The 14606-nt window shown below is 45.6% G+C and overlaps 1 protein-coding gene across 2 annotated transcripts in view; it reads left to right on the top strand.

Annotated features, from left to right (window-relative positions):
- The window catches only part of ZNF618 (zinc finger protein 618), a 165008-nt gene extending 150650 nt beyond the window's left edge, over window positions 1–14358 (top strand). For both annotated transcript variants that reach the window (XM_076355837.1, XM_076355836.1), the window contains 2 exons: window positions 3695–3796; window positions 4943–14358. In XM_076355837.1, the coding sequence (XP_076211952.1) occupies window positions 3695–3796; window positions 4943–6456 (1616 nt within the window). In that variant the 3' untranslated portion in view covers window positions 6457–14358. The remainder of the gene's footprint in view (window positions 1–3694; window positions 3797–4942) is intronic.
- Window positions 14359–14606: the final 248 nt, after the last annotated feature.

The following is a 14606-nucleotide window of genomic DNA, read 5'->3' as shown; positions in this document are numbered from 1 at the left end:
GTGACACTGAGTAGAGGAGCTGCAAAAGAGGGACCAAGGCTAAGGTGTCAAAGGGGAGAATGGCAATTCACTGGCAGGGTGTGAGCTGTTGAAAATTTTAAGCTAGTGCTGTCACTGCAGCTTCTTCCTTCTCTCTTCTTTACAAATGACGCATGGCCTCTGGGCTTGTTCACCTGGGTTACTTTGGACACAGAACAGGGCTGGAGGGAGCAGGTATCGGTGATCTGACTCATGTAATGTCAGCAGAGATCCCCTATCTCCAACTCAGGATTACTCCTGTTAAACTGTATTTTCTCATCTCTCCCTGCTCTGTTTGTAAGTCAGTATCTTCTGCTTGGCTGCTTCCCCCCAAATGTCTCACTGGTACAGTGAGAGCAAGCTTGTCCATGTCTTCTTTAAGTGCTTTCTGCAGGCGTCACCAAGACTGCCCCCTGTGAAAGCAGCTGTCCCTTGCTGTGGCTTCTCTGTGCACGGTGCTTGTCAGTCCTGTGCTCGTGCCTCTTCCTCTGGAGGGAACAGCAGCCTTTCCTCCAGATCTGTGCAGCTGGGGGCGAGCGGCGCAGTGTTTGCTACTGTGGGATGAGGGCAAAACAAAATGAAGAGATGTGAAAGCTACAGACAGCTTTGGTGGGTGTCCGGTTCTGGATATTGTACTTAAGCAGAGCAACAGTGGAGATTACACAGGACTTGCAGTTACTCTGGTCACAGTTTGTTGCCTTTTAGCCTATCAGAGCTTGGGGATTTCCATATCCAAGAAACAGCATCGGCACAACATCTCTGAAGTCTGGGGGTGCAGAGGCTGTACAGTAGTCAGCAGAACCAGGGGCATAGAATCCACATACTGGGGACACTGGCATAGCAGCCATTTATACCAGTCCATATGCCTGGCTCAAGGAATGTTTCATTATGGGGATGCAGAGATACAAGAAGCCCATATGGGTCAAATACTCCCTCAGTTAATGTGTTCAGGAGTCCAGTTTGGCTTATCGTCTCTGATACAAAGGGCTAATCTCTTCCAACTAAATGTGATGCATCCACTGAGCCCCTCTCACAAGTGACTGAAGACAGGGAACGTACTGCTGGCCTCAAGGAGCAGAAGGAGGAACATACTGGCTCTTGAGTCATTCAGAGGGCTGAGCCTGGAGGCTAGAAGGTACTAAGGGGAGATTATAGCTCCATAAAGCAGCTACACAATGAGAAGAAGTAATTAGAATGTAAATTGGAGGCTGAAAAGCAGAAATAGAACAGCAGAACACCAGGCAAAGGAGTTTGTTCTGTAATTACACTGTACAATATACAGCTTTGACTCCCTTTAGAGTACTTTGTTCAGGTCAGGTGCTACCATATAATGCCCTTCCTACAATCTAGAGCTAAAAAAATAAAAGGACGACTAGGCTGAACCTGGATTAAAGGATTGGAAGCATGAAGAGAAATTAAAGAACCATGATCTGTGTAGTTCACAGACTGCCTGATAAGGAAGATGAGGCTGAAATGCACAAATCTCGTTAATGCCATGTTGAATACCAGCGGATATTTGTACATAATAAATCCCCTATTATTATTAAATAGATAAAAGAGTTGGGGGGATGAAATATAGAGCATTTTCCCCCCCACCCGCCCCTCACCAAGACAAGGAAGGCCTGAACCATCAATAAAGTTAGTAGGCAACATCCAGCAGTTTCCTTTGCCTACCCACAGATGTTTGGAGTTGAGGACAGTGGTGGCATTAGCTCAAGAGCAATTGGTCTAGGCAAATGCTGGGGGAAAAGTGATACGTCATATCTGATCAGTGGCATCCACTGGAGCACCTCCTGCTCTTCATGTCTCTTCCACACCTGCAAAGACCGACCTCTGGCTGCAGTCCTGAGCATGGCAGTGCTCCCCAGGTACCAACCACGACCAGTGAATTCCCTGGGCACACAGAGTCCTCGAGGCAGTCCCAGAGTCTACCCTGGTTCTGTCATATCCTGGATTACTCTTAGGTTTTGATCCAGTCTGTGGCCAGTGCAGTGCCCAGACCTAATAGTAACTGTGCAATCTGTGGCTGTTCATCAGCAAGGTTTGTGAATGCCTCAGCAGTTAACATGCAGAGCTGCTCAAATTTGAAAGGATTTGCTTGTATGGAAGAGGGCACTGGAGTTTCATCACATCATTGCTTGTCTCTAGATTCTTGCTGGTCTCCCTTCTCTCCCAGGTCATTGCCACACATGAAGGAGAGCAATTTTGCCCTCTCCTGTTTGTTCTGATGGCCAGCCCACTGCTCTGCCCAGCACCAGATCAACCTGGGCTGCAGAGCAAAGCGCCTGTGTGTGCCTTAATAAGGCATTCCTGTAATTTGTGCTCTGCTGTCTGGAGTGCTGGGGCAGGATTCGTTTCACTGCATGCTGGTGTGCCTAGGCGATAGATACTGCCACCTGAGCTGGTCAACTTGGACTCCCTTTATAATCAGTGGAGGAGAAGTCATTGACTCCAGGTGAGTTCAGAGCATGATGGATCTTCTACTACAAGAGGCATCTAGTTCTGCCTGGGTGAATGAATCACACTCTTAAGCCTGTTTTGCACCACTGAGTGTAAAAGGAGCCCCAAGGGGACACTTCAAAGAGAGGTGTGTCTAACAGAGATGTCCAAAATAGGTGAGATGAGTCTAGCTGTGATGGGTAAAGGACCTGTTTTGTCTTCTTTGTTTTTAATTCCATCCTTCTGTTCAGCCTGGTCATCAGTCTCTCCATCTTTCTCCTTCCTCTTCTACCTCTCTTCATTGTGCACTTTATTGTTGCTTCACAGTCTATTTCAGAGCACAATTTCATAGTGAAGCATACTAAGAACTAGAAAATTTCCTCTAGAGTGTGGGGAGAAGTTCTTGGGACAGAGGAGAGGAAAGAACATGGATACGATACAGAATTTAGTGATCTTGACTGCATTTCTGTGAAATATCCCATCAGATTGGCAGCCAAATTGTTTAGCCCAGTTACATATGCAGAAATGGGAGCATGAACACAAAGACCCCTAGGACAGTTGGTAACTTTGCAGCCATAGGGAGGCATCTTTGGTCACACTCCAGAAACTTGGGATTTTTTTCTTCTTGTTTCCAGTCTGAGACAGTAGTGAGCAGCGCTAGAGGAGATTGGCCCCCTCTGTATAGTGGGAGGAAACCATATATGAAGATTGTAATAAGATCCTTAGATACAGAGGAGTTGAGCATAGCTTGAAAAACAAAGTACTTAACAGTAAAGAAAAGGGAAGCCACCTGCGGTGCAGAAAGAGGCAGTACGGCAAAAGAAGGATAAATGTTTGTTACAGCTGCTTTCATTTTGAAAGCAAGCAAATTGTCCAAGTCAGGCTGCACAAAGAACATCTATTCCTCCTGGTGTGCAGCTTCGGTTGATTGGGAGACATTTCTCAAGGTGTGCTGATGGCATCAATGTCACTGATGCACAGAAAAAACCATTGTCATTTCAGCCACATTTTGGGAGGTGATAGGTTGCAAGTCCAAAGATGGTTTTCAAGGTTTCTGACAGTACTGTGCTATCTCACTGAAAACTGCTTAAAAGCTACAGAGAACGTAGTAGATTGTTGTCCCCTTGGTTAAGGGAACCATAAATAAATGCTAAGCAGATGGGTACTGTTTCCCCTTCTTTGTGCCTTAAGCATTATTACCTTGTGCTTCTAACACCTCCCTGTCTCTTGCCCACAGCTGACAACGAGAACAATATTGCCTCTAGCCAGCCCAGATCACCTCTAGCTGTTGTTGAAGAAAAGTGGAAACCACAGCTCCAAAGAAATAACGCCAACAATAGTACGTAGCAGTGTTTGCTCTTCCGTCCCAGGCTTACCTGTCCGCTTTGAACAAGTGACTGTCAGAGAGGGTGCAGCAGTGATGGGCATTGCACAAGGCCCTTGTCCTCGCCTAACTGCACTTGATTTCATCTGTAATTTATGTACTATCCTGCAGAGCAGAGCATTCATTCCCATTACAGGAGCGCTCGTATCCAAAAAGTACTGGGAACCCTGGGGAGGCGGTAGGAAAGGTTTGTAAGGAAGATGCATTTGAGAACTCCTGGGAAAAGTTAACTTCTGATCCAAAGTCAGACTTCCCGGCCTGGGGTTAAAAAATTAATCCAGTCATCATGGTGTGACATAGGCATAGCCTGTCACTCCCTCTGCTGGCAGGCAGCCAGCATCTGGCTTTATCCCCAGCTCATCCATGAGCTTGTGCTTCACCACGGGAAAAGGTAAAATACAGCCCTGTGGGAAATCAGTTCCAAAGCACTTGAGCTGAGCAGCCTGGGGGAAGGGTGATATGAAACCATGGTGCTTTTGTGTTCTGGTATGGCCAAAAATGACATTCACGTTGCCCGAAATCAGCCACAAAAAGTGAGGTTGCTGGAGTTCAGAGGAAGAAATGGAAATTTGGGCTTCAGCACTGTTTGAGATGGTGGAAGAAGTTGTATGCTTTACTGAAGCAACTCCTCTTAAAATAACTGTCTCAAAGAAAAGGCTCACATCACAAAAATGGAAAGAAGTCCAGCTTTCCAGCTGGGCTAAGCTGTGACCCCCAGCCTGTAGACATGGATAGCAAACAGCACACATGATTATAACTTATGTACGCAGTTCCTCAGTGAACAGCACAGAGGTGCCATTGGTTAAGGCAGTGGATTGTGAGTAGATAGTGTGTGCTCTGTCTTGGTCCCCACACCAGGGAAAGCACACAGATAAGCTCCTTGCTGCTCTTAAGCAAGAGCAAGGCCTGTCCCTGGAGGTTCCTCTGCCCAGAAACCCTTGGGGAAAGAAATCCAGGGTTGGAGATGCCTCTACAATCATCTGGGCATGTTCCACCTCTTTGGGACTCTCTCAGAATTGTTTTGTGACTTCCTTCTCTCTCCTGCTGCAGAGGAGCAATTCTCACCTGGTGCTTTCTCTCCCTCCTTGTATTTCACTGCAGCATCCACGAGTGGTTCTGTAGGGAACAGCGTGATCCCAGAGAAGGAGCGGCAGAACATTGCCGAGAGGCTCCTGAGGGTGATGTGCACTGACCTTGGGGCTCTGAGCGTGGTGAGCGGGAAGGAATTCATCAAGCTAGCACAGACCCTGGTGGATAGTGGAGCACGCTATGGTGCCTTCTCTGTCACCGAAATCCTTGGCAATTTCAACACACTGGCTCTGAAGCATTTGCCTCGGATGTACAACCAAGTGAAGGTGAAAGTCACCTGTGCCCTGGGCAGCAACGCATGCCTTGGCATCGGTGTCACTTGCCACTCCCAGAGCATCGGCCCCGATTCTTGCTACATCCTGACAGCTTATCAGGTGGAAGGCAACCACATCAAGAGTTACGTCCTGGGAATTAAGGGTGTAGACATTCGAGATAATGGTGATTTTATCCACCACTGGGTACAGAATGTGCTCTCGGAGTTTGTGATGTCGGAGATCAGGACGGTGTACGTCACAGACTGCAAAGTCAATTCCTCTGCGTTTTCCAAGGCAGGCATGTGCTTGCGCTGTTCGGCCTGTGCCTTGAACTCGGTGGTGCAGAGTGTGCTGAACAAGCGAACACTACAGGCTCGCAATATGCACGAAGTGATCGAGCTCCTGAATGTCTGTGAAGATCTGGCAGGATCCACGGGCCTCTCGAAGGAGACCTTTGGCTCCCTGGAAGAGACCTCTCCCCCACCCTGCTGGAACTCGGTCACCGACTCCCTCCTGCTTGTCCATGAGCGCTACGAGCAGATCTGTGAGTTCTACAGCAGGGCCAAGAAGATGAACCTCATCCAAAACCTGAACAAACACCTGCTCAGCAACCTGGCAGCCATTTTGGCTCCGGTGAAACAGGCAGTGATTGAGTTGAGCAACGAGAGCCGGCCCACCTTGCAGCTGGTACTGCCCACCTACGTCAAACTGGAGAAACTGTTCACTTCCAAAGCTAACGATGCTGGCGTAGTCAGCAAACTCTGCCACCTCTTCTTGGAGGCGCTGAAGGAGAACTTCAAAGTTCATTCGGCACACAAGGTAGCCATGATCTTAGACCCTCAGCAAAAGCTGCGGCCCGTCCCACCATACCAGCACGAAGAGATCATTGGCAAGGTCTGTGAGTTGATCAATGAGGTGAAAGAGTCCTGGGCAGAAGAAACAGAATTTGAACCTTCAACCAAGAAGCCTCGGGCAGCAGGGGAAGCCACAGCAGCTCAGGAAGAAGATTGGTTCGGGAAAAATGAAGTCTATGATTATTTGCAAGAACCTCTCTTCCAGGCCACCCCTGACCTGTTTCAGTACTGGTCGTGTGTTACCCAAAAGCATACAAAACTAGCCAAGCTAGCCTTTTGGCTCTTAGCAGTGCCTGCTGTTGGTGCCAGAAGCGAATGTGTAAATATGTGTGAGCAGGCTCTCTTAATCAAAAGGAGACGGCTACTCAGTCCAGAAGACATGAACAAACTCATGTTTTTGAAGTCCAACATGCTTTAAGACTGTCTTTTAATTAAAACAAAACTTTAAAACACTGTTCCAAACAAAGAAAAAGAATTTTAAGTTCTAAACACTGTGGACCTCATTATGAATGCCCCTGGAAACCAAGTGCTTTTTTATATATATATATAAAAATATAAATATATATAAAATTAAGTTTGAAAGGAAAGCTGAGCACGTGAGAGAGACAGCCCTCTGCCAGGAACGTGCTCCTTTCCATAGATAGTGTGTGGACTTGACAGACTTTCTAATGTTTTCAAGTGGGCAGACCAATGGGAGGCTGATGTTCTAAAGTCTTCAGGCAGCTGAGATCTAAAGTGACTTGAAGTTTCTTTTGTTTCTCCTCCACCCCACCTTTCCTCTTGTCCCCTGGGCCATCTTGCCATGGATAATCAGACTACATTGAACAGACCAGTTCTGCACTGGACTTTGCTCCTTTGAATAACTGTACACCTTGATGGCATTTGTCTGCAGCCTTCTTGACATACGGTGCATGTTATCAGGGCAGCTGTGTTTTATGAACACCAGTATCTTTAGAAATCAAGAAGGGAGACTTTAAGGGTTTTTTTAATTTTATTTTTAACTTTTTCATACATGTTTTTCCAAAAAACAAAAGTTATTCTTCTATTTCCACTCCCAGTTTTGAGTTTAACATGTTAGCTAGTGATTATAAGCTTGATTTAAAACTAAGAGAAATGGTTCATGGCAGAAAATGTCTGTAATTGTTACGTTTCTTGGATTTTTTTTTTTTACAGCATAACTTCCTTTCTGAATTCCCAGTGTTAATTAGCTTCTCTGTGAATTTTGTACATCAGGCGTTCCCAAACTTATTCTAGAGTAACCCATTTGCGATTCAATAATATCCTTATGGGAACCACAGCAATTGCTTATATGGAAAAGCTAGAAACCAGGAAAAGCAAGCAAATGGTGACAACACAAATGTCTGTGGGCCACCAGCAAGCTTGCCAGGGTCTGCCAGCTGCCGTTGAGAAGCCTTGTACCTAAACTTTTTGTAAAAAAGTTTCTCAGTACACACACTCAAAATAACCTTCACAAGGCCAAGGACAAACCAAGGTGTATGATTTTTCAGGGGAACAAAGATCATCAGTTTTGTCAAACTGGGGTTGGAAGGAAGCTTAGAGAAATGCATGGGCTCAAAGATCCTTCTGAATGTAAGTGCTCCTGATTGAGTGCAAAGAATATCTTCCCATTTTATTTGGAATGGTTTCCTCTAGTAGCACGAATGTCTTTTTAATACCTACGGTGCATTACACTACTTGTTATGTTGCTGAATCGTTCTGGCTAGGAAGGCCACGGGCCCTTAAATGTTCACACTTACTGGCTCACCCCCAATGCAATTAGAGATCATTATGACGCAAAAACATCTCAGTCACTGTGCTGTCCACCAAGGCCAGTGCTCTGCTGTGTCCAGTGCCTGTAGTTCATGGGCTTCTGGACAGGATCTCTGCAGGCTGTCTGGTTTGGTGCCTCTTGGACAATTCCCAACTTCTGGTGCCAAACTGTTAATTTTTCATCACTGGGACTTGTATCCCGGAGGCAAATTGAAGCAAATTCTTATTTCTGAAGTAGTCTCTCCTGCTTCCAGTAGCATGCTCTGGAGCTGCGGTCACACTGGCAGCAGAGCATCATCGGAGATTCGGGAGGATGGACTCGCTCAGCTCCGAGCAGGCAGGCTGGAGGCTGAAGCCCTTCAACAGCGCAGGGGTGTTTTCTGGTTGCTGACAATGCAATGGTGAGACTGGGGGCCCTCTTTGAAGTGCTGCTGTTGAACAGATGTTAAACCAAGATCCCACCTGCCCATCTCTGGTCGTAATAGAAGTTGCCAGTCCCAAGACATGAGAAATGGCAAACCCAGTCTCTCAGGCTTTGTTTGCAGGTGCCTTGAACCTGACAGGCACTAACTGACAGCTTCACTGCCATGGGGAACAGTTTGCATGCTAGAGGCCTTCCCTAGGTCAAGGTCACTGAGGATAGCTCTTTGCACCCAGCTGTCTTGCTCTTCTCAGCCTGGAAACAGGACCTACTATTAGCTTGAGTCTAGCATTTGGGTTGACCTCTTGGTACTGTTACTGGCATCAGGGCAAAACTAGTTTCCTAAATGTGAGTTTTGCATATGGCTATCTTAAAAGACACGGTCTGCAACCCCACTGACGTCTGCAGGGGTAGCAGCACTTGAAGCTGAGCTGCCAAGGCAGAGGCACTTGGACATCTTATTTCTCTGGCAGTGGCTTTTGCAAATGGAGGTGTTGGTTATAGGGCCAACTTTCTTCTTGCTGGTTTTATTTTCTCCCGTACAAATCCTTCCTGCCCAGCCACCAGTTGGGCCCATGGTAACACATCTGTTTGCACTTGCAGTGCAGGAGAAACCTGTAACAAACAATAACTAAGTCTCAAACTACAAACAAAACCCCAAGTGAGATGTGTGCCGATTACAAAGTATTTGTGCTGTGCTGCTGTTCCCAGTGAAAAGCACAAGGTATCCTGCAGCAAGAAAACTTGGTTGGAGGATTAATCCAAAGCAAGATTAGCTTTTGAGGCTGCAGAGTGCGTACTGTGCAGCTCAGCTGATGGGCAGAGCTGGGGACAGGATTTGTAGTTCTTTCTCCTAATGGCACATTTTACCTTTTTGCTCGCTTCACCTGAGACCCTGAGAGCCACTCACAGGCTCTGATGCTCAGGCAAATGCGCAGAACCCTTGCATTGCTTTGAAAAGAAAACTCCAACACTCCTTTGCTAAGGGACAGGCTGATAACTTCTGTGGGATTTGCCAACTCCAGGCTCATTGTGTTGTCTGTCTGCAAGGCATTAAGAGTGGGGAAGTGGACAAAGCAGAGTTAGCACAGGTTTAAAGCCCTGGAATTGAGAATGAGGTAAAATTACAGTCATTTGTGCAACCATTTGATGCCAGCCTGTGCACAGCAGTGGGCTGGACCGTGGCTGCAGAGCCAGGTCATGCAAACGGAAAGGCCACGGCCACTCTTAACTCCCAGCCCATCTCTCCTTCCCCTTTTTACAGTGTGGTTTTGGCATCAAATCTGGAGCTTTCTTGCTGTGACGACCAAAGAGAGGGATTGACTGGCCCTGTCCCTCATCTGAGTAATGGTCACCTCCAAGGCAGCATTGGTTGTAGTTGTGCTAATGATGGATGTTAAGCAAACATGCAGCATTGTCTGGTAGATGAGATTCTCCCAAAGACTTAAAAACAACTTAGCAGCTGAAAAAGCAAAATAAAACGTAAAGCCCTAAAATAGAGCAATCTGGAAAGTCGGTGAGAAGAGGAGCTGGTTGGCCAGCTAGTGGAATTAAAAGCTGCAGCTTTTAATGAGTCTTAAACGTGGTTACAAGGTTTTCTGCTCAGAGGAGCTATTCATGCTGTGTCTGCTCACAGGCTGACTTTTGTCTGATGTACTTACGCTTCATTAAAAGGAGAGAAGCACATTTGGAGCATGCGTATTTACCCTAGATGTCAAGCTTTTGCTCCTATTTCTCCTTCCCCCTTCAAGACTTGGATTTGCATTCTAGGGAGCATAGATACTTTACCAAGGTCTGAATTTTGGAAGCTTTTAACTTGCCAGGTTACTAGGATTGGCTCAGTGGTGTGGAGCAGCACTTGTGCTGTAAGGAGCACTGCCCATCCTGTGGTGGGAGACCAGAGAGGAGAGGGTCTCTTAGTTTGGCCAGAGCTGTCATGAGGTTCTGCTCCCTTTTTGCTGGGAGAAGTCCTCAGAATTGGGATCATGGTAGGTCATGTTGGGAATTTGCCCTCTGCTTGTTTCCTTCCTTTACTCGCACTTGGGAAATGTGTTGGGATGCAAAAATGGTGTATGTGTCCTCCAGGCATTCATTTGTTTCTGCTGCTTACTCTGTGCCTGACCTTGCAGACTTCGGACTTCACAGTTTGCTTTGGGAGGGGTTATGATCTTCAGGTGGGGAGAAAGCACCAACAGAAGATGAACTGTAAAAAATGAAGGGCCTTCCAGTCCTGTCCGAAGATCCTTGTTACTAGAAAACTGAGAAAGTGGGATACAAAGGCAGAGCTCTTCAAAACAGAAGGTTGTTTCTGTGTGAGTATGGCAGCCAGAGAGTCAGTGGAGAACATGGAGCCCAGATTTGTCTCCTGTGTCTGTCTCTTCTCCCCATGTCTCTAGCAGTAGACAGTAGTTGTGTTCTGGCTTGTAAGATGGGCTCAGTGTCTTGTGACTGGGTCAGTTTCAGATGGAAGTAAGCTTTTCTTTTTTGTCAAAGCTATATGTCTGTTCTAAGAAAACTGATTTGGTTGTATTTGAACTAGTGCAATCTGGAAAACTTTCTGTGAAAGCCGACTGCGGGCTCAGGTTTTGTCTAATTCAGTTTGTCTAATTGCTGGTTAAACCAGTTTAACTTTGAGATTAATTGGTTTAAGCATCCACATGAACCACCTGCACTGGTTTAACTGCGCTTGCTGGGTGTTCTCCCCTGCTGATCAGAGAATACGTCCAGAAGCAGCTCAGGGAGTCATGACCCTTACGTGAATTTTGCAAATGAAGTTGTGGCAGATACTCTCAAAGTTCGGGAATGACTGAAAGTAGAGCGGAGACACATCTGAAAGTTGCTTGAGCTCTAAATTGTGGTATCTGAGTTAATACAGTATTCAGTGAGATGTCTCAGGTTGGTTGGTTTGTTTTTCTCCAACTGCTTGCAATAACGTGGAAGGTTTAGCATGAGAAGAAGTTACCGCATATGTTCATATTTGTGGATGAGTCCACTCGGCCTTACCCAGTCTGAGGGACCATTTCCACCTTCTGGATCCCGCAGTAGGCAAGCCAGGATGTAGTGTTGCACAGGAGCAGGGTGACTGAGACATTGTGCTACTCGGAGAATGCTGTGTGCATTGCTAGACAGCACCAAGTTACTGATAAGTCAAAAGACAGTAAAAGAGCAGCCAAAAAGTCATTCAAAGGCTGGGAGTGCTGCTTTGTACTGAGGAAAGACTCGGATCTCTAATTGCATCTCTCTGGCTAAAGGAGGTGGAGAGGGGCTCCTGTGAGCATTCAGAGGGAGCACACGCAGGAGGGGACAAGTTGTTCCCTATGGAATAATTAGGAGTAATGGGATGAAAAATGAACAAAAAGGCACTAAAGGCAGATTCTGGGAAACCTTTTCAGGGAGGAGAAATCCGTTCATCTGGGAGGAGTCTGTTATGGGAATGTTTTTTGAGCCCTGTCATTTAAAACAAGGCTATACAGCTACATGGAGCATACTCCATAGGGCACAAGGCTGCTTTGGACCTTGCCGAGAGAAAAGAGACTGGATGTAGAGGTGGCAAATGATTGCCTGCGTGTGGAGTCCAGTCCTGCCCAATAGGTCCAGGAGGGGTTCACAGAGCATCTTCCTCTGCATCCTCCCACTCACCACTGGCACCAAACCCTTCCCAGCACTCCAGTATATACGTTAACCAGGTTTCGTGAAGGAGGGAGGTAGCTGGCCGGCAGAAGGGGCAGAGGAGAAAACACCAGTTGAGGAGCAGATGTCTTGTCAACCCTTATACTGCCAAGGTGAAAGAATCAGGGTGGGGGAGAGTATTAAAGGTTTTGCTGCTTCTGCTGTGCATTTTCTGTGCTACACCATGATCTTGAATCCGTGGGATCCGTTGGGAATGCCCAGGCTAGAAACATTGGCTGAGACTCAAGGTCCTGTGTCAGATACTTCTGAAGATGTCGCCCCGTAGCAATAAGAACTCCCTTTTTACAGTGCATGGGACCTGTCCCCGTGCCACGGGTTATCATCTTCCTGGGGCCTCTGGAAATGTCACTGAACAAAACAAACAATAATGAAAATACAGAGAGGTAAACCCAAGCACAGCTCCAAGTTGAATGCCTCGTTAGTACTGTGGGATAGTTTGCTTATGCTAGGCCAGAAATGGTAAACCAATGAGAGTGTATTGCCCTGAAATTTAATTTTATATATTCAATGTTTGGGGGATTTCTGTTTAATTTTGTTTTTTGTTTGGCTGGTTAGTTGGGTTTTTTACTACTCCTGTTAGAGTCCTTTGTTTTGTAACTTGACGGAAGAGTTTTGCTCACATTAGACAACGGTGCATCCAGTAGACCCTTTCAGGTTTAATGATCTGTAGGCAGCTGAGTTTGAATTTTTTAGAATAGCTTCTGAAATGAGTCACATAAATGGCTCATTGATGCACAACATCAACCACTGACTGAAAGGATTTTCTTCCTTCCCATTGTTCTAGCGTCATTGACAGTGGTCAGCATGTCTTGGTACCCGGGTGAGCAGCGCAGCCTTAACGACAGGAATATTTTACAGTGGAGTTGATGAGTACAGGCATGTCAAACCCTTGCTTTTTACAACCAAAGTTCCTTAAAAAGACACTTCCCAGCCTCATCAGCCTTGAATGCTTGTTTTCAGTCTTCTGGGGGTTCTTGTGGCGGTTTCTGCAATGTGTGTGGATAGGATGGTATTTTTTTTTCCAGTGGGCTGGGGGGTGGGAGGAGGGGGGTTTTTTTGTTTTTCTTGCTATCTGTGGAGAAGGACCTTTCCGCTCAAGGAAGGAGGCATGTATTATCGAAGGAGCAACAGTCTTAGGAGCTGTTTTCCATGGTCCCTTTAAACTTACTGGGACTTTAATTTTATTTTTTTTAATTATTTAAAAGGAAAACTGATAACGGATGAACTGAAACATTCGTGACAGGTGACTAGCCAAGGCTGTAAGTACAGGAGGAACGCACATCATCCAGACTGTGAGGATTCTGGTCCACGCCGTAGCTAGAAAGTGTCATGCCAACAAACCAAACCATCAGGAAATCCTTGTTTGCAGCCAGTCTGAAAAGAGAAGCTGTTTCTCGTTCATATGTTCGTTTTTTGAAACCTCCTGTTGGGAGCTGAATTCTTGTTGTTTCATCAAGCAAACAATTAATGTTCTCCTTTCCCTCCTCACCCTCCCTCCCCTCAGTAACTTGTGTGCATTTCCTTCCTTTCTGTAGATGCAGATGTTCTAGGCAATACCACAGATGCACCTGCGTGTGTCTCTACCTGCGAGTGCAAGAATCTCATGTCATCTTAAAAAATACAAAAAAATATACAAAAAATATACAAAAAATATCTTTTTTAGGCCAGAGTTTTCTACAGGTATTAATGAATATTTTTCTTAATCCTTATAAGTTTTATGTGTTTAATATTTCTTAATACCGGTAGCATTAATTTATACTTTTGTAGCAACACAATATTTTTATAAACCGCCACCGCTGGCTTTGTCTTCATAATGGGGAAAAGTGCGGGCAGCTGGCCCCGCACTGTACCATGTACTGTATTTAAAAGGTTATCTAATGTCACACTTGCTGTGTTAATAAACAAAACAAAACCTGTTTGAAGTCTCATGTATTGTTGGTGTGGATCGAATGACTCAATAGAGAGCAATATTGCACGGGGTTGAGTTGCTGATTTTCATTGTGATATATGAACACTTGAGGCCAACTCAAGTTCTTCTGATTTTTTCTTTTTAGGATTTTGTTTTGTTTTGTTTTGTTTTTTTACAGCTAAATAAATTCAGTGCTGTTTGAAACTTAGACTGACGTCAAATGAAAAGGATTATTAAAGAAAAAAAAAAAAATCAAGGTGTTTAAATGTTGCTGTTTTTACAAGTCTGTTGCTGTCTGAATGGAAATATTCCACAAGAGAGGAGGAATAGTTCCACTTAGCTTCCAAACGAGCTGAGCACTCCAGGCCAGAGCTCAGTTATTTGGAGGTATCTTAGAGACATGTTTCTGCAACATTCTTTTCAGAGTTGATGCCAAGGCAGAAGACAAACTGTAACTGTAAGAAAGCATCCGTTGCTTGAGGATTTTCATGTCAGTGTTGTATTTATGGTTTTACAATAAAACAACCTTTAGGAAAAAAAATTGTCTGGGGTTTTCTATTTTTCAAGCACATGAATGGGACATCACCCAGTGCCGAGTGTCTTGTTGTGAAGAGGGAAAACATCCATCGAATTGACCTAAATCTGAGCAGCAGTCTCTTTGATGGACCTCATGAGCCATAAAACTCTGCAGTGGGCTTCTCCCTGCATCCCCTGTGCATCCAAACCTCCCTAAAGCACTTTCCAGAGCATCTTCTGTCTCACGCTTGGTTGCCAGTGC

The sequence above is a fragment of the Aptenodytes patagonicus genome, chromosome 18 (assembly GCF_965638725.1).
Source record: "Aptenodytes patagonicus chromosome 18, bAptPat1.pri.cur, whole genome shotgun sequence".
NCBI lineage: Eukaryota > Metazoa > Chordata > Aves > Sphenisciformes > Spheniscidae > Aptenodytes > Aptenodytes patagonicus.
Note: the sequence above shows the minus strand (reverse complement) of the source record. Positions and strands in the feature narration are given on the sequence as shown.